Source organism: Erythrolamprus reginae, chromosome Z (assembly GCF_031021105.1).
Source record: "Erythrolamprus reginae isolate rEryReg1 chromosome Z, rEryReg1.hap1, whole genome shotgun sequence".
NCBI lineage: Eukaryota > Metazoa > Chordata > Lepidosauria > Squamata > Dipsadidae > Erythrolamprus > Erythrolamprus reginae.
In genome coordinates, this window is record NC_091963.1 from 91,869,712 (window position 1) to 91,890,941 (window position 21,230).

The 21,230-nt window shown below is 37.1% G+C and overlaps 1 protein-coding gene across 3 annotated transcripts in view; it reads right to left on the reverse strand.

Moving 5' to 3' along the window:
• UBA6 (ubiquitin like modifier activating enzyme 6) overlaps positions 1–21,230 on the reverse strand; it is a 135,865-nt gene that overhangs the window by 102,421 nt on the left and 12,214 nt on the right. The window contains exons 2-5 of one of the 3 annotated variants that reach the window (XM_070726957.1): positions 19,449–19,508; positions 14,591–14,685; positions 7,247–7,275; positions 5,192–5,286 (exon numbers count right to left, since the gene is read on the reverse strand). In XM_070726957.1, coding sequence (XP_070583058.1) covers positions 5,192–5,286; positions 7,247–7,275; positions 14,591–14,685; positions 19,449–19,489 — 260 coding nt within the window. In that variant the 5' untranslated portion in view covers positions 19,490–19,508. The remainder of the gene's footprint in view (positions 1–5,191; positions 5,287–7,246; positions 7,276–14,590; positions 14,686–19,448; positions 19,509–21,230) is intronic. The other 2 variants (XM_070726958.1, XM_070726959.1) reach the window with 2 other exon arrangements.

Below are 21,230 nucleotides of genomic sequence, written 5' to 3' on the forward strand. Positions count from 1 at the left end.
CCTTCCAATGCATCTGCCTGATCACAATTTTAGTCAAGCTTTCAAGTTCAGTTCTATAGAAATATTTGCAACAAATAATTATATCTCCTACTCTCATATACATTATGTTATAGAAGTGAGTACACCTCCCCACATTTTGTAAATATTTAAGTATATATTTTCATATGACAACACTGAGGAAATGACACTTGGCTACAATATAAAGTATTGAGTTTACTGCTTTTATAACAGTGTAAATATCTTGTCCCTCAAAATAATGCAACACATGTCTAAACTGCTGGCAACAAAAGTGAATATATCCTTAAGTGATAATATACAAATGGGGCTCAAGTAGCCATTTTCACTCTCTGGTGTCATGTGACTCATTAGTGGTACAAGATCTCAGGTGTGAAGGGGGAATGGATGTGTTAAATTTGGTGTTATCCCTCTCACTCTCTCATAATGGTCACTGGAAGTTCAACAATGCACCTCATGACAATGAACTGTCTGAGGATGACAATGAAAAAATGAATTATTGTTCTACATAAAGATGGTTTTGGCTATAGAAAATTTGCCAAGACCATGAAACTGAGCTGTAGCATGGTGACCAAGACCACATACCAGTTTAACAGGACAGGTTCCATTCAGAACAGGCCTCGCCATGGTCGACCGAAGGAGTGCCCGTGCTCAGCAACATATCCAGAGACTGGCTTTGGGAAATAAATGTATGTGTGCGGCCAGCATTGCTCTAGAGATTGAAGGGATGGGGGGTGGGATGTCAACCTGTCAGTGCTCAGATCATATGCCACATGTTGCATCAAATTGGTCTCAGAACTTTGTCCTAAAAATAAGTTTCTTCTAAAGATGATGCACAAAAAAGCTCGCAAACAGTTTGCTGCAGACAAAAAGACTAAGGACATGGATTTCTGAAATCATGTCCTGTGGTCCAATGAGTCAAGATAAACTTATTTGGTTCAGATGGTGTCAAGCGTGTGTGGCAGAAATCACGTGAGGGGTACAAAGTCAAGTGTGTCTTACCTAAAATCAAGAATGGTGGTGGGAATGTCAGGTTCAGTGCTGCATGTGTACTACAGGCACTGGGGAGCTAGTATTCATTAAGGGAGTTATGAGTGCTAACATATACTGTGACATACTGAAGCAGAGTATAATCCCCTTCTTTCGGAGACTGGGCCGCAGGGCAGTTTTCCAACATGATAATGACCCAAACACAACATTAGCTTGCTAAATAAACTGAGGTAAAGGTGATGGTCTGTCCAAGCATGTCTCCAGACCTAAAACCTATTGAGCATCTGTGGTGTATCCTGAAATGGAAGGTAGAGGTCCTCAAGGTCTCTAACATCCACTAGCTCCATGGTGTCATGGTGGAAGAGTGGAAAAGAAATCTAGTGGCAATCTGTGAAGCTCTGGTGCACTCTTTGCACAAGAGGATTAAGGCAGCACAGTGGTACCTCGTGATACGAACCCCCCGTGATACGAACATTTCAAGATACGAACCCGGGGTTTAGAAATTTTTTGCCTCTTCTTACAAACTTTTTTCGACTTACGAACCCACCACAAATCGCAAAATGGTGCTCCGCTGGGCGCCGCCGCCCAGCTGTCACCTTTTGAAACCTCATTTTAACAGAAGGCTACAATTCTTACATGTTTCTTTAGATATAAATGTCAATTAGCAATGGAATATACTATATATCTAGCTAAATAATAGTCTAGTCACTAAAGTATCAAACATTTGCTGATTCCTCCAGTTCAAAGTTTGGAAATGTAAATTTGCATATTACTTAATGTTCAATTTTATAAGAGCTCTATTTTAAAATTACTGTCTTCAATTTTGTTCAGGAAATTATCTTTACTGCCCAAAAGTGATATCAGTAAATCTGACTAAGTCCAATATTTATTACAAAAGCTGAGTATCTCAATATACCTTTTTGTGACAATTTCCATCATTTTCCAACCATAGTTGTTAGGGGGGAAAAGTTCCCTACTGTTCTGAGACTGAAGGTGAAATCTGTGGCATCTCTCTGGCCACCCAACCCCCCCCAAACAAACCCACTTGGTGACTTTTGAGCAATTTCTCTGGCTCCACATTTTGTGCCCAATTCCATGCTAAAACAAAGAGATCCTAATATGAACTGGATTGAAGGTTCATGCAGATTGCAGTAATTTGAGCTAACTATTGAAAAGTCTTGGCTATTTTCAATTGATAAATTATGGTTACTTTAGTCATGTTTTATTCAATTAAACAAATGGTTTGGCTCACTAGGAAACTTGGAGTGACCAACCTACTCCACAGACTGAGTAAAATGGGGAGGGGGCGTCGGATAAATCAGGACCGATTTCCAAAGGAAAGCAACTGCAGCTTGAAAGCTCTTGTTTAGTTCCCAGTCAATGGGGCTTCTATTTCTCCAAAAAGTTTTTTTATTTTTTCCTCCACTTTCACAACAACAAATTCACATGTATATACTGTCTAAAATTAAGAAAAGAAACATATATAGTGTTCTGCCTGGCCGCAGGCCACCCAGAAACAAAGTAATTAATCAAACACACACACACACTCGCAGGCTTGTAAAAAAGAGAGCAAAGAGGTTTTCTTTATACTCAGGAGGCTGCAAGCCTCTGCGTTTCAGAGCATTGTTAGTTTATGAGTCCAACAGGTCAGAGTTAATCACTCAAGTCAGCACAGAAGCCTTTCTGGCTTACATCAGCCAAAATAACTCATGGCTTGAATGTCAAAATAACTCATGGCTTGAATGTCAGAATGTCCAAAGATATCCAAAGCAAATACGAAGCCATGATTCATCAAAGTCTTTCTCCAAAAACTGAATGATAAACTCCCACATCGTCATCTGCAAAAACTCCCCTTTTATCAAGGCTGTGGCAGCGTCTTTAATTCTTAACACCTGTGACCTAGAGTCTGTTTCTGAATTTGCTCAGCTGCTCTTGGGGTCCCATCATTCTCCTTACCCGAACATTGGGAATAGGAGTATCCATTATGTCCTCCCACTCTGACTCAGATGAAATCCTGGCTGGAGATCTGACTGGCTCCGTTTCCCTCTCTGCCTCTCTAACCCCTTCCTCATTCCTTTCTTCTTCTGGTTCACTGTCTGATTCCTCCTCCAGACAGACGGGTCTTCTGTGATCAGACAGCTCCCACTCCTCCGAGTCAAAATCAGCATCTATAGGAGCTGGCCTGAAGCCAACCACAACATATAGATACACATTTTTATCCATTATTCCATAATCCCCATCTAAATCTGCTCTTTTCTTAACCTATCCTAGTCTGCACCTCTTCTTTTCCTTTCACACACTCCCCTCTTACTTTCCATCTCCACTCCTACCTACTTATCCCTTCACTCCTCCTCTACCTCTCTCTCCTTCTCTTCCTCCCCCTCTACTTTCTCTTTCACCCTCTTAAATCTTTCCAAAGTGTCTCCCAACTCATAATTGCAAACTGATGTTATATAGTCAAATTTAAAGTGCATCTATAACTCTCCAAAAAAAATCTTATTGTTCCTAAAAAAGTAAAAACAAATATTTTATAATAGGTATATAGCACCCACACAAAAAAAATATATTTGCTTATTTCAAAAAGAAATTGTATATAGAGCATTCACTAAAAATAAGAAAGACAAACAAAGAAGAAGCCAAAGAAAAATCTCTAGTACTCATAATATTCTGTTATATATTATTATGTATTTTAATGTACAATTTCTTGAAGCAGTCTGGCTGTGCACAACTTTGCCACATCAGTTTATGTTGGTGTGGGGACATAAGGGCTGGTTGGGGCACAGACTTGAACATTTGAGCATGATCTCTGTGTAAAAGAAGATTTCTAATAATTTGTGACATGTTGATCGCAAAATCATTTTGTTACTAAAAATCAAAAGTCAGCAGGGCTCACATTAATAATCCTCTTGGGTGTGATGATAAGTATAGTTGGAAGAAGAAGTTTAAGTACATAGGGTTAAGTATGTTCCCATTTGAAGTAACAATACTTATTTTATTACAAAATTACCTCCTCTGTTACTAGAAATGAATCAAATTTAAATGGGTAACTTATTTTACTTGTAAAATATATCGCCGGCTTGCTGGAAGTGACTTCTATTTCTAAGCAGGAGAGAAAGTCGTGGCCACCTGAAGCAGCTCCCCCTTTGGAGAAAGATTTAATCCACTTTACCTTCCAAAAGTCCCTTCTACCCTCCCGCACCTTCTTTCAGTGCCTCTTTTCTATGTAGAGGAGGAGCCGCATTCTCACAGTGATTGGTTCAGCCTGCTGCCAATTGGGCGGCCAAGGGGCATGACTAGGTATGAGCCGGCTAGGCTCTAGCAAGAGCAGAAGCAGCCATCCAAGTTAAAGCCTCATTGTTGCCAGAGCCGTGGTGTTTCCTTCCCCCCATCCTATGCATCAGACTATGCAGCATTGGAAAATGTTGCACGGCAGTTTGTTGTCAGGTGTGTGGCCATGTGGCTGTGCACCTTAGAGGGAACAGTGATCAGCTGTTCCAGGTTGCAGGGATTGCTGTCACTCATTTCTGTCCATTGCCACTGCTGCCTATCACCACCTCCATGCACCCCATTTTTGGGCTGTTTCAGGTGGCAGGGATTGTCGTTGATGCTGCCTATTATTGCCATCCCCACTGCTGGAATGGGCCAAAAACCAGACACAGAGGCCAAAAATGGGGTGTATGGAGGCTAAAAATGGGACATTTAGAGACCGCGATAAGTGGCGACGGCAGGGATGGATGGCAGGGATCCCCATAGGTTGGAACAGCTGGTTGGCGGTATTCTAGGAGGCCGATCCCACCACCAATCATGCTTGTGCTAAATCAGGCTATGCTGAAGCTGACCAGGCTGTTTGCTGTAAGGAGGCAAATTGCTGAGAGGCAGAGGCCAGAGGATGGGAGCGGCTTTGCCAACATTCATTCTATAAGATATACAGACATTTCCACCCACTTTAAGGAGGGGAGGAATGTGTCTTAAAGAGAAAAAAATATAGTAATTGCATCTTGCACACCATCAAAGAATGTAGTGTATAAATTTTACCCACAATTTGGAAATATGATCTCATTGATATTCTTCAGTAGATAATAATAATTTTGCAATAATTTTGAAGACTAGGCCATGAACACAATAGTAAAATCTGTCAATATAGATAACATACATTTGCTCACAATATTTTAAACATTGTACAGACCTGTTCCTTACATTTAGAACATCATCTTCACGAGCAAAGAAGTTTGTTCCTAAATCCCATGTCCTGCATTGTTTAGTATCATGGATAGTGAGAGCCTGGAAATAATATTAGAAGAAAATAATAATGTATATTTGAAGTAGCAGTGATGCAACATCATAAATATACATACTATCACAAATCTATCACACCTATGAATTACAGTCTTTAACTTACGATTGGTGACTTCAAAGTTATGAGGTACTGAAAAAAAATACTTTAAATCCATTCTCAAGGTTATCACTGCTACAATACCTCTGAAGTCACATAACCATATTTCAGGCACTTGGCAACCATACTGCATTTATGACTGATTGCAGTGTCCCACAGTCACAGGGTCAAATTCTACAACTCTTTTGTCATTTTTGGCAAACAGCATTTGGATTAAAACCAGGTGATTGGCTTAATAATCATGATGATTTACTTAAGAATCATTGTAAAAATGATCATGATAACTCAAAATGACCATAACAATTTATGACCAAAATTTTGGGATTAATTATGGCAAAATCAAATATCTTTATTAAGGTCTTTGATCAGCCTTTATAATAAAAAGTAGAGATGATTTGACATAAGAATTCATTATTAAGAAAGGGTAAAAACAATAGGATAATTAAACAACATATCCAATTAGGTTTTGCAATATTTTGTATCTTGAGGAAGATATTTGGCCACCTGATATGTGGGTATAGGGTTAGAAACTCTCAAAAAATAGTACATAAAATTTATCATTGTGACTTTTAAATTTACAAATTATTGGATAATCAAAACATCATATGAGGACATGGACAAGAGTTTCTACCTCTCTAGATCCACAAGTACATAATCTCTAAAAATAAGGAGTCCAATGAAATTTTCCCATGGATAAAGTAGATGGGAGGGCATCAAAGTGAGCTCTGGAAAAGGCCTTTTGGGATTAAAGGATACCCTGAATGGTCTTAAATGATTGGTGGTAAATCAAGGACTACTTCATAGGCACAGTTGAAGGCTAACATCTGTATATAGTTTGACAATGGAATTCAAGGGTACTTGGTGATATCATTTAGACATTCAATATTCCTGATTATCTCTTTTATTGTTAATTCAGTCTCCTTAATTTGCCTAAATATTCATGAGAGAGTCCAAGACTACCAGATTCTGCTATTCAGATACAGTATGAATGAGATTGGGAGCTGTCTGACAATAGTAAGACATCAAGTCTGTAGGGTCAAACATCAGTCTAAATCCTGAAATTAGCATCCTTAACACTTAGCACATTCACTTCAAGCCACCACTTCCTTTGGTATACCAAATACCAAAGAAAATTTAACTGAATGACTTCATAGGTCCCCAACTTTGTACATGGGCCAAATTGTATCTCATATAATAGTTGGGCAATTATTTTAGCCATAAACAATTTCATTGCTACTGGAAAATAATTTACCCCATTGCAAATGAAATTGAATTATTGCTTGCATCCTCTTTTGGACAATGGCGGCAACATAATTATCTGGGTTGTTCATCATTTCTAAAATAATGTGCCCAAGTATTTAAAACATTTGATCTGCTCTAATTCATGGGAATCAATTATCCACTTATGCTTTTGTCAGAGAAAACTAAAACATTAGATTTATCATAATTGATTATTAATTATTTCTCATTATAGTAGAATGCCATGGTCTTCAGTGCCCACTTCATTCCAACAGAAAACAAGAGTTGAATTGCCAGCACAGAATAAAATTTTGAGGTACATGGATATCAATTCTGGAGAATGTTAATTAGAGACCTTTACAGTGTAGATAGGTGGTAATGCTACATGCAGTTGCAAGCAATTCTAATTCAGTCATCATGTGCCTTTTATATTTTCTACTTATTTATATATATTAGCATCTGCGAATCAAGATACTATTTTTTAAAATATTTTGCTAGAGTTGGTGTGAAATTCATGACAGTCTCATTAGTCTTTTAGGAAACGGAATACCTTAAAATAAACATATACTAAATACTTATTCTTAAAAATTAGAACTTCTTTCTTCTTACTTTTATTCCTGCAAGAACTATGTTCTTAGCTGAAAAGAAAAATGAAGAGTGTTAAGTTTCTAGTAATATTAACTATTTATAACTATATACTTTATGGTACTTATTCCTCTACTAAAGATAACCCTTAATTTAAGACAATTTTCTTATCAAAAGAAAACATAAAGTACAGTGTGCAATATAGATAAACATCCTGTGCATTTTGTCAGTCTAAGGTTGCCAGCTCCAGCTGAAACTTACACTGAAGATGTGTTTCTCCCAATCAATATGTACATGTATTATATTTCTATACAGACAGATCTGCTAAAAACTAATTTTTAAACAAGAGTAGTGCAAAAGAAAAAAACATTAATAAGTATATCTTAAATTAAGAATATAAAGTAAGATGGTCAATTTATAAACTTAATTGATGCCCATAATTATATCTACACAATTGAAGCCATGGTGAGACCTTGGTTGCTATAGAATTTTTGCCTTATTTCAAGTTCTCTTATTCCTTTTAACATTTTTCTTCCTCCTAGGAATAGAGTGATTATTAAATAAATAATTTGTTAATTCTAATTCTAGTTTAATTAAATATTGCAAGGATTTGTATTCCATTAGTATGCTTAAAGGGACACAATGGCTCAGTACTTAAAAATGTTGATCTTGTCAGCTAGAAAACTTACAGATTGGTTGAAGACCTAAACACCATATGATAGGATGAGCTGCCATTACTTGCCCCACTTCCTGCCAGCCTAGCAGTTTAAAAGCTTGCAAATGTTAACAGATAAATAGATACCTCTTTGGTGTGTTCTATGTGCCTCAGCATATAGTCAAGCCGGTTACATGACTATGGAAATGTCTTCAGACAATGCTGGTGGCTCTCTTGCCTAGGAAACAGAGATGAGCACCACCCCCTAAAATAGGACATGATTGGGCAGGGAAAATCTTTCCCTCCCACTTTTGTATATTTAATGTATTAGAATTCTTTATAAATGTAAGTAATGACTTTATTAATTACTACAAAAGGATACTGCTAATGTTTATGTAACATCCATATGCTTGGTGGTTTTAAAAAAACTTTTAATAATGTAATATCAGAGTATTTCATTATTAAAAGTTTTTTTAAAACCACCAAGCATACTCTGTTTTACTGTATCGATACTAAACTCTGGATCAGACCATCAAACAACTGTACCAGTGGGCAAATTGGTGGTCGACTATAAAAATGACAAGCCTTTCTAATTTGTCTAGGCTAGGATCAGGGAAAAAAATCAATCACCCATTCTACATCAGCCATACCAAGTCCCTCTACCCAGAGATCCCTCGACGATATGATACCTAGAGAGAGGTCTAATTCTTATAAAGATCTCCAAGCTACGCTGCTTCAAATGCAGGAGCTAATGTTGAAAAACCATCAGGATATTAAAAAAGAATTAGGTGAGGTGAGGAGCGATACATCCGAACTAAAAGAGTGGATGCAGAACATGGACAAAAAGCACGAGGCTTTTCAACAACAAATGACTAAACAAGAACAGAGGATACAGGTCTTAGAAGACAAAATAGACCAAGAGCACAAACAAATGGAAGACCTGACAGATAAATTAATCCACGCCAATAAAGATTTAGAGAACACAGTAATTCAATTAGAGAGCGAAAAGCTAACCAATATCTCAGATTTCAAAATCTCAGGGAGGAAAAAAGCGAAGACCTACCAGATATTATGGCCGATATCCTTTCAAAGGCCCTGGGCATTGAAAAAGATACAATGCTAAATGAAATCGATGAAGCCTATCGTATAAACACTAACTACGCTAGACGCCATAACCTCCCCAAAGAAGTTCATATCAAATTTATCAAAAAATCAGTCAGGGATGAAATCCTTCATAGAGCCCGGGAAGATCCTATAGAACACAAGGGGAGACAACTGGTAGTATTAAAACAGGTCCCAAAACATGTCAGAGACCTTCGCAGGCCATACACCTTTCTGTCAGCAAAACTAACCAGACACAATATAAATTTTAGATGGCTGGTCCCAGAAGGTATGCTTGTGACCTGGCAAGATAGGAAATTAAAAATAGACTCTGTCGAAAAAGCCGAAGAATTTTTCGACAAAAATTTCTCTACCGATCGAACTTCTGAAACACAAGACGATACCGGAACAACGACCCTCCCTTCCACTAGTGTACAACTTATAGAACAGAGCCCTACAAGTTTAGAAAGAACTCAGGCTACTGATAAACTAACTTTAGGCAACAATGGCTATACAGGATATCCAAAAGAAACTAGAAGTACAAGGGCAACAAGACCCAAGTACAGATAACTTAAATCTGGTACAAGAAAAGTTAAACAAAGGAATTGAACTATATTCAATTAATATAAACGGTCTAAATGCACCAAAAAAGAGAAGCCAAACTTTAAATAAAATTGCTAAATTAAACTTCGACATTATTGCAATGCAAGAAGTCCACATCAAAAATAAATTTGAGTACCTACTCAAAAGAAATAAACTTGGGAATCTGTTTACATCACTTGCCGGGGAAAAAAAGAGAGGTGTAATATGTTATATCAATCCTAATATCCAAGCTGAATTGAAATATAAAGATAGAGAAGGTAGAATTTTAATTATAGAACTTACTATAGAAAAGGACAAAATAACTTTAATAAATATTTATGCCCCGAATGTAGGTCAAGAAAATTTTTATAAAAAACTATTAATCACCATCAGAGAACATTCCACTGATAATATCTGCTTATTAGGTGACTTTAATGGCATAACCAACAATGATATGGACTATAAGAATGATAAAAAGACCAAACAAAAGAAAAGAATATTACCTAAAACCTTTTTTGATCTAATTAAAGAACTAAAATTGAAAGACAGCTGGAGAGACAGAAACCCCAAACTTAAAAAATTTACCTTTTATTCTGATAGGCATCAATCGTGGTCAAGATTGGATATGGTCTGGACAACAACAAAAATTAACACCAAAATTCATTCGATAGATATAGAACCTAATTACATTTCAGACCATAGTGCGCTTAAAGTTTGTTGGAAAGGAAATAAACAGAGTTGTAGATGTCGCTTCAGAAATCTATTTTAAGTCAGGAAGATTTTAAGCAAAAACTTAAAACTGAAATGAATTATTTCTTCCAAGAAAATCTAAAAGACGACACTAGCCTTCAAAATGTTTGGGACACAGCCAAAGCTGTTATTAGAGGGATAGCTATTTCATTCATGACTAGAGAATTTAAACAAAAAAAACAGAAGTTAGCTAACTTAGAAGAAGAGTACAGGGCCTTAGAAGAAGAACTTCAGAACTTCCCCACTAAAAAAGAAATCAAACAAAGTATGCTACAAATTAAACACCAACTAAACTTAATTGACCAACAAAACTGGGCACAACAAATAAAAAGAACTAACCAATACAATTTTGTGAATGCCAACAAACCTAGCAAATGGCTAGCCAATAAGCTCAGGAAGCAAAATGAAAAGAAACTTATAAACTGTCTAAAAAACAAAAATGGGGAACCATGCCATGACTTGGAAAGGAAAAAAAACGATTGCTAGCGATTTTTTTAGTAAACTCTATGAATATTCCGAAACTATACAAAATAATACTCATGATACAAAAATTCAAGAAATCCTAGAGCAGGCTAAACTCCCTAAAGTACCGCAAGAAATGGTCAATATAATCAATAAACCGATCACTGAAATAGAATTAAAGGAAGCAATAAAAAGTCAAAAAAACAACAAAGCACCAGGTCCGGATGGACTCCCCACAGAACTTTATAAAGATCTTCCCAAGGAAATGGAAAAAGCCTTTTTAGAGACGTTAAATGATGCTCTAGATAGAGGCAAAATCCCAAATTCATGGACAGAAGCAAACCTAGCGTTAATTTCAAAAAAAGATACAGATCAGACTGATATAGCTAATTACCGCCCGATCTCTCTCTTAAATGCCGATTACAAAATTTTCACCTCTATCTTAGCGAACAGAATCAAAGGTTTTTTAAATCATTTTATACATCCAGATCAGAACGGTTTTCTCCCCGGGAGACAGCTAAAGAATAATATTAGAATCGTGCTAGACACGCTCGAATATTACGAAGCCCATAATGAGAAACAAGTGGCGTTAATATTTCTTGACGCCCAGAAGGCCTTCGACAATGTGTCTTGGAAATTTATGTTAAAACAGCTTGAATATATGGAATTTGGCCCCAAATTTATTAATGCAATAAAAGCTATTTACTCTATCCAATCGGCCTATATAATTCTCAATGGAGATACATCAACCAAAATCTCTTTATACAAAGGCACAAGGCAAGGTTGTCCATTGTCCCCTTTACTATTCATATTAACTCTTGAAGTACTAACGAGAATAATTAGAGACAAGGAAGACATATGGGGTCTAAACTGTAAGAAAGAAATCTATAAACTCCAAGCTTTCGCAGACGACTTGGTATTCATCTTAGAAGATCCTTTAAATTCAGGTCCTAAACTATTAGAAGTTCTGGAAGAATACGGTACAGTGGCAGGCCTCAAAATAAACAAAACCAAAACCCAAATTTTAACAAAAAATATGCGACAAACACAAAAAGATATCTTATCTGCCAAAATGGATATGCAAATTGTCACAAAAATTAAATATCTTGGCATCAATCTGACAAATAGAGTGTCAAGCTTAAAATCAAACAACTATGATATATTATTGGACAAGATAAAAAAAGACTTGTCAAAATGGAGGAATTTACAACTATCTCTTCTAGGGAGAATCGCAGCCATTAAAATGAACACTTTGCCCAAAATATTGTTTTTATTTCAAACTATCCCTATACAAGTAAAACAGGATTTTTTTACTAATTTGACTAAAATAACCAACAATTTTATCTGGCAAAACAAGCGGCCCCGAATTCGACTAAAATACCTACAAGGAAAAAAAGATGAGGGCGGTTTGGCACTTCCAAATTGGAAGGATTACTATACTGCTGCATTGCTAGATTGGACAAGAGATTGGATGAGTCTAACAAACACTAGACTTCTTAAATTAGAAGGCCATGACCTCCATGCAGGATGGCATTACTATCTCTGGGACGAAAAGCCGTCAACCCACAAATACTTCTCCAACCACCTGATTAGAAAATCGTTAATTGGCACCTGGAAAAAAACTAAAACGAAATTATACAAAGGAATTCCCATGTGGTATGCTCCTTTAGAAGCCTATGTACATCCTAATTTACATAAGAGAAATAATATATTAAGATATAAAGACATTTTAAACCCAAACGGGACAATTAAAACAAGATTAGAACTTGAAAATTTGGGCCAAAAAGTGGAATGGTGGGAATACCTCCAGATCCAGACTAAATTTAACAAAGACAAAAAAAATTTCGGGATTACTAAAAATGCTCTGTTAGATAAGCTATGTATAGGCCCCCAAGATAAGATAATCAAAAATTTTTATGGTTATTTAAATTACAACGACTTGGACACCTTTAACCAAAAATCCAATGTTAAGAAATGGAACCTCGACCTTAAAAAAGAGATAACAGAGGAGGAATGGCAAACAATTTGGACAAAGAACTATAAACTGACTATTGCCACCTCTTATAAAGAAAACCTGGTCAAAATGTTTTACCGTTGGCATATTACCCCAGTTAAATTAACCAAAGTGAACAACAAACTTTCACCAATCTGTTGGAAATGTCAACAAGAATTGGGTACCTACTTTCATCTATGGTGGGAATGCAATAAAGCCAAAACCTATTGGGAAATGATTGGAAATTGGATTGAAGAAATATTAAACTTGACGCTTGACAAGACCCCTGAATGTTTTCTACTAGGTATAGTTAGGCAAAAATTGTCGAAACCCCAAGTTCATCTAATCATCCACTTAACTACCGCAGCAAGACTAACATACGCGCAGTGGTGGAAAAATGAAGACCTTCCCCCAAATGAAGCAATATTTAAGAAAATAATGTACTGCGCAGAAATGTCAAAACTGACCCTATTAGTCAGGAACGAACCGTTAGATACGTTTAACAGTTGTTGGGACCCCCTCTATAAATGGCTAGGTAGTAACAGAGAGACCAATAGGCTTTAAGGGAAAAAAAAGGAAAAAAAAATGAACTGTCACAAATCCGGTATAAAGGATTTTATTATCTAATATTATTACACGAGACTGTATATGTATCTAACTATGTAAACTTATCACTATTATTTGTTAACTTCTTAACAAGATTTGTAAACGCAACACTGGTATTTAACATTCTTGATAATCTAGCCGAAATATGTTACTGAGCAAAAATATCTTGATCTAATTTTCGTTTTCAACTCAACTCCCCTGCTTATTCGCCGATATTGTTACTAGTTTTGTTTTTGTTTGTATGTTTGTTTTCTGTTTTTTGTCTTCTTTCTTTATATGTGATATGCCCCACATTGTACCATATGTTGTATATATGATGTATATGTTTACATTTTAATAATAAAATTTAAAAATTTAAAAAAAAAAAAAAACCTTTTAAAATAAATTGTTATTTTATAGAAGTATTTTATAAAAGAAATATGAGACATAGATTTAGGAAAACGAAAAGATGATATGAAGAGGCAAATACTCTGGAAATTAGTTGGCTTTCTATTTGTTTCAATACAAGAGATACAGTAAACGATTGCTGGCATTTAACTCCAGTTGCAAATTTCTTATACTGTAATTAGTTAGCAAAATGTTTAAAGTGCTGCAATCAGAAAGGACCTTTTGTTATATGTGGTAGATTTACAAAATGTGACATCTTTCTGGAACAAAATATTCAAAATACTAAATAAACCAACAGTAGATTCTAATAATGATCTACATAAATCAATCCATCACAAAACTAAATGTCAGCAAGAGGCAGTATCTACCAGACCATAACAGCAGTCTATTATTTCACTCCAAACTATGCACTATCTGGTTATTCTTATTCTATCACCTACATTTATAAGTCAGGCTCTGATTGCTTCTACTGTATCAAAGATTAAAAGTTTTAAGAAGTTGTAATTATATCTCTATAATATATCTATGTGGCTAAAGTGTCCTGTATTACCAGATATAAAAATCCTTCCAAGAAATCCATGAAGTTTCTTCCCCAAACAATGAGAATATATACCTTTGTAATTCATTTTACTTGAGTGGTTTTTATTATGCAAGTAATACTGTAGTTCTATATTTAATATATTCTAATTAGTATAAAACATAGGTTTAATCTACTGCACAATAAATGTACTAAATTTTCTCAATTAAAAATAATAATAAAATAGTTTACATTGTTTATGATTTACTTGATTATATATGCTCCGGACAGGTTAAAAAAATTCTATTCACTTACCAATTTCCACTCCAAGCCCACCCATTCCACTTAGGAATACATGAGACTGAGCCATCTTGTGCATTGCTGTATCTCCAAGAACGTATCTCTGCCGACTACATGCAAGTATTAAAAGAAAGTCTATATTAATAAAAATGCAAATGTATCTTTGTTAGAGACATCATATCTCAAAAAGTACATCACCGATAGCTTTGAAATTTTGACACAGCGTTGCATTCAAACACAGCCCTTTTGCTATACCTATATTAGATAGATGTCCCACCTGTGACAGGTAAAAACTGGTGAAAAACATAGGAAGTGCATTTTCATTGGCTGGTGAAAAGACAGGAAGTTGCTTGGCATGGAGACTTGGCATGGTGACAAACATAGCAGATATGTTTTGATTGGCTGCTGATAATTGTTTCAAATGTCACAGGAAAGCCTCCTCAGAAAATAAAGGAATCAGGTTTGGCTGCAAACTGTGGGTTGGTCTCCTACGTATTGCATGCTTGGATGGAACCAAGAATCCTACAGACAGACTGGTCTTATTGTATTTTTGCAGTTGGATCGGGCCAGTTCCTTAAAGCAGGGGGGGGGGGACAGGGAGGGAGAGAGAAATTAAGTAGGGGGTTCAACTATAAGATCTGCTGGTTCCTTTCAATTCTTATTCTAAATAAAACATACACTGTCTCTTTTCTTTATTTTCCAGTTAACCACACTGAGCCACAGCAACGCATGGTCGGGTACACTATCTATATAAATAAAAATGTAAATGTTGCACTAGAAGATCTCCAAGAATCCAAAAAGGAGGCATTTCTTTATATACATAAATGGTAAGAGAGCCATACAGCTTGATAGCAAAGGATGGTTATAGACTAGAGCCATAAAAATCAAATAAAGTGTACACTGTACAGTAACCATGGCCCATGCTGTTTTACATTTTTAGTTGCCACAGGAAAATCTCCTCAGAGCATAAAGGAAACCATAGCTTATAATCACAGGTGCAAACTGAACACTGCCACCTACTGCCTGAATAATTCTGTATTTATATAAATACAAATATAAATGTTCATTTGTTCATGATCTAAAATCTCCAATTCCTCAATGATTGCTCTGAAAATTGCTCTACACACTGTGGTGGTTGCCTCCTAAGTATTGCATGCTTGAGCGGAACCAAGAACCTCACGAAGTAGGCCGGTCTTATTGTATTTTGGCAGATAGGTCAGGCCAGGGAAGGACAGGGAGGGAGAGAGATGTATAAATGTCACCCTGCTCTCTAATGTTAATCCTTTTGAAATGTATGATATAATTGAGCAGCGGGTTGGACTAGAACAGTGTTTTTCAACCAGTGTGCCGTGGCACACTAGTGTGCCGCGAGACATAGTCAGGTGTGCGGCGAAGATCAGAGAGAGAAAGAAAGAAAGAGAAAGAAAGAGCAAGAGAGAGAGAAAGAAAATGAGAGAAAGCAAGCAAGAGAGAAAGCAAGCAAGAGAGAAAGAAAGAAAGCAAGAGAGAGAAAGAAAACAAGAGAAAGAAAGAGAAAGAAAGAGAAAGAGAGAGAGAAAGAAAACGAGAGAAAGCAAGCAAGAGAGAAAGCAAGCAAGAGAGAAAGAAAGAAAGCAAGAGAGAGAAAGAAAACAAGAGAAAGAAAGAGAAAGAAAGAGCAAGAGAGAAAGAAAACGAGAGAAAGCAAGCAAGAGAGAGAAAGCAAGCAAGAGAGAAAGAAAGAGAACGAGAGAAAGAAAGCAAGAGAGAGAAAGAGAGAAAGAAAGAGTGAGAGAAAGACATACAGGGAAGTAGGGAGGGAGAGAGAAAGAGCAAAAATTAGGAAAGAAGGAAGAGAGAAAGAAAGAGGGATGGGGAGAGAGAGAAAAAAAGAGGGAGAGAAAGAGGGAGAGAGAAATAGAGCAAAAGGGAGGAAGAGAGAGAATTTTTTTGTCCAAACTTTTTTTAGCTGCCCCCCCCTCAATGTGCCCCATGGTTTTGTAAATGTAAAAAATGTGCCGAGGTTCAAAAAAGGTTGAAAATCACTGGACTAGAACACCTCCAAGGTCCCTTCCAACTCTGTTATTCTGAATAAATTGAGTAGGGGGTTCGAAAATGTAAACATGCACTTTCTCATTTCTTTCTTTTCCACTTAATCAGACTGAGCCACAGCAATGTGCCAGGTACAGCTAGTCATAAAATATTATAATCAGCAGCATATAGTAGTGCAATTTGCAATACCTCTCACTTCTGAAAAACTTCAATGAGGAAGAAAAATAATTTGATCTCAAGAAATAGCTTTTTACAAATTTTTGATATTAAACTATTTGTTAGGGAAATTAATATATAATCTTATAATAATTTTAAAAGAATATAATTATGACCCAGCAGACTGCTGCAGCTGCCAATTATGCCAATCCAATCCTGGTATGCATCGATGGAAAATATCAAGACAGAAGAAATGTTAATACAGTGGTACCTCTGCCTAAGAACGCCTCTACTTACAAACTTTTCTAGATAAGAATCGGGTATTCAAGATTTTTTTGCCTCTTCTCAAGAACCATTTTCCACTTACAAATCCAAGCCTCCAAAACTGTAACCGGAAAAGGTGGGGAGAAGCCTACATGGGACCTCTCTAGGAATCTCCTGGGAGGGAGCAGGGCCTCCACCCTCCACCCTTCAATTGCACACATTATTTGCTTTTACATTGATTCCTATGGGAAAAATTGCTTCTGCTTACAAATTTTTCTACTTAAGAATCTAGTCACGGAACAAATTAAGTTCATAAGTAGAGGTACCACTGTACTAGCCTTGGAATCATGATACAAAAAAAATGCTTGAGACCCTAGAAAATGTGTAGAGAAGAGCAACAAAGATAATGAAGAGCTTGGAGAGTAAATCATATGAATGGTTGAAGGAGCTAGGTTTGCCTAGCGGCTCTAGCCTACTGAAGATAAAGATTGGGGAGGGACATAATCATTGTCTTCTAGTAAATGTCTTGAGGGGCCATCACAAAGAAGAAGAGAACAGTTAATCAATAGAATAACTTGCATTCCAGAATTCTGGGAGCTCCATCATTGGAGGTTTGATTGAGATAGTATAATGTTCTTGCCTTGAGCAGAGGGTGGTCAGCTCCCTTCCAGCCTTAGAATTTTATGTTCTATAATCTGCAGTCTTGCACATCAACAAGATACTCAAGTTTTGCTAATAATTTAAGCAGTTTCTTCATTTCAATCAAAATAGCTATAACCTACAAATAGTAGTTTCCTTAATTGTATATCTCTGATTCTGACACTATGAAATAAACATGGTAATGCTCAAGTCTGAAAGTCCATAAAACTAATTTAGTTTGGAGTATGACAGCATATACATGCTCAAAATCTCCTAGAAACAGTCAACATATCCCAGGGGAAAAAAAACTTTCATTAGAAATTAGATGTTCTATACAGAGAATGGATTATTTAATCCAGAGAGAAGTGTAGAGGTGTAAAACAATTTCTTGGCAGTTTTCAGAAGAAGAATTTATTTATTTATTTATTTATTAATAGAGTTGAAAGGGACCGTTAGGTCATCGAGTCCAACCCCCTGCCTGAGCAGGAAACCCTACAGCACCCCAGCCAAATGGAAGGTGTCCAGAGTTGGGGAGTTCACCACCTCCCCTGGCAGGCAGTTCCATTGGTTGATCGCTCTGACCGTCAGGAAGTACTTCCTTATTTCCAGGTTGAATCTCTCCTTGGTCAGCTTCCAACCATTGTTCCTCGTCCGGCCCTCTGGTGCCCTGGGGAATAAAGAGACCCCCTCCTCACCGTGGCAACCCCTCAAGTATCTGTAAACTGCTATCATGTCCCCTCTAGACCTTCTTTTTTTCTAGGCTGTCCATGCCCAGTTCTCTCAATCTCTCTTCGTAAGTCTTGGTTTCGAGTCCCCTAATCATTTTGGTTGCTCTTTTTTACACCTTCTCCAGAGTTTCGATGTCTTTTTTGTAGTGAGGTGACCAAAATTGGATGCAGTACTCCAGGTGGGGTCTGACCAGGGAATAGTAGAGTGGTATTAGTACTTCCCTGGTCTTGGAGCGTATTCCTCTGTTGATGCAGCTTAGGATTGAGTTGGCTTTTTTGGCTGCTGCTGCACATTGCTGACTCATGTTTAGTTGATTGTCCACCAAGACTCCAAGATCTTATTATTTCAAGAAAATAACATTCTTTAAACTGAGCATAAAGTACATGTGAATAAAATAAAGTTTATGATAGAAACAGTCTAATTTATATTTAAATTCATTATTTAATCAAGAAAGTTTATTTGACATTAAAATATAAATACAGTGATACCTTGTCTTACAAACTTAATTGGTTCCGGGACGAGGTTCTTAAGGTGAAAAGTTTGTAAGACGAAACAATGTTTCCCATTGGAATCAATGGAAAAGCAATTAATGCGTGCAAGTCCAAAATTCACCCCTTTTGCCAGTCAAAGCACCCGTTTTTGTGCTGCTGAGATTCCCCTGAGGGTCCCCTCCATGGGAAACCCCACCTCTGGACTTCCGTTGCCAGCAAAGCGCCCGTTTTTACGCTGCTGGGATTCTCCTGTTGGGATTCCCCTGCAGCATCACAAAAACACGAAAATCTGGAGGTGGTGTTTCCCATGGAGGGGAGCCTCAGGGGAAATCCCAGCAGCACAAAAATGGGTGCTTCGCTGGCAACGGAAGTCCAGAGGTGGGGCATCCCAGCGGCAACAGTGGGTTTGTAAGGTGAAAATAGTTTGTAAGAAGAGACAAAAAAATCTTAAACCCCGGGTTTGTATCTCGAAAATTTTGTATGATGAGGCGTTTGTAAGATGAGGTATCACTGTATTATTTTTAGTTTATTAAAACAAATTAAACTTTTGTTAAAATGCTTACCTATATAAAGCATCATCAATCTCCATTGAATCAGCTGCCATTACTAAACACTTGCTTGGACTGGAAACAAAAATATATGAAAATGTATGAATAATTTGCTGTTGAAGCAAAATACTAACAGTTGAGATTATGAATGCTTTTGAAAAAGATGTTTTGCACCTCTTTCAATATGGGAGTAGAGACGAAAATTTCCTTTTAAACATGCAATATGCATGTTAGCAGATTATGAAACAGTTATATAAGCTTTGAGGAAAACATGGCTGCTTTATAGATTTAAAGAGAGATGTTCTCTAAATTCTGTTTTCCCTTTTGAAACACATTTTTCACATTCTTAATGATTACTGTAGATTCACTATATAAATAAAAATGAATAATTAGAAAATGTATATACCTCGAACTTGGCAGCTCAAGCTATCCACACCAGTCTCAGCCTCCATGAGCTGCATTACAGGCCCGCGTTACCCAAGCCCGGCTGTATATACCTCTAATTTCTTTTTATATAGATTTAAAGGTTTTTAAATATATATGTAATTACTGAATATAGAAATAAAAATAAGTCAAGTTGTAGATGCAAATATTCCTTACTTGTCAATGTTTTAAGTTTATTTCACAGAAATAAATAAAAGTATTATGGAGAATTTCAATACATTTCAGTTTTCATCTCTTTTTTTCCATTGGACCAAAATGCTTTATAATCATATTTTTCATTTTATATACAGTGGTACATCTACTTATGAACTTAATTCATTCCGTGACCAGGTTCTTAAGTAGAAAAGTTTGTAAGCAGAAGCAACTTTTCCCATAGGAGTCAATGTAAAAGCAAATAATGCGTGCAAACCCATTAGGAAAGAAATAAAAGCTCGGAACTTGGGTGGGAGGAGGAGGAGGAGGAGGAAGAAGAGGAGGACAGTCACTGCCGAAGGAAGAAGGTGAAGTGAGGGGAATAAAAAAAATCCAAAACTTTAAGGCTTAAAAAAAAGAAGAGGGACTCTGAGGTGGCAAGGAGGAGCATGCGCCTCCCATACACCCGGCACAAGGCTGCCTCCCATACACTGCGCCAGAGAGAGAAGCCCAGGCAGGCGAGAGGGGGGAACCTCCCACTCCTTTGACCAAAAGGCGGCGACGGCTGCTGCTGCTGCTGCTAACTGCTTCCTCTTCCTTCCCATGCTAAAGGGCTTCCCTCTTCTCTCACTCATTCACTTTGTAGCCGGCGCCTTTCCTTCACTGTGGTGACTCCTCGGTTTGGCTGAAGCCGAGTTGATCCAGCCAGGGCAAAGTGCCCCCTTTTGCCTTTCCAAGTCCAGACGCTCTGGGAGGCAACCTTGTGCCGGGGCTGGGGGAGACAGCGGGAGTGAATCACCAAGTGGTTTATTCCCTCTCAAAGCGCCCAGAGAAAGGAAAATGCTTTGCTCACTCTGGACTGCCAAAGCACCACCGAAAGGCTCCTCTGGCAGCCCAGAAAAGCCCAAAATGGCCAGGATTAAAGGGGGAATGGCATTGTGATTGCAGCCAGTACCACTGTAGGGGGCAAAGGAGGCAAAACAAGATCTGAGTAAAATCTGCACATTGAAAGAATTTCCTAGCAGATGGTCTGTTCACAATATAATAGTTCTAAGCCTGAAATTATTAGACCCATTATCCCATTCTGACAACTGGCAGTTCCGGTCATCACTACAGCGCAAGAGGAACTCAAATTCCAAATAACAGAGAACTTAAGGATGTTCAAAACAGGGATAAAAAAGACAAATTGTTTCAAGCCCATTAAAATGAATGTATGACACA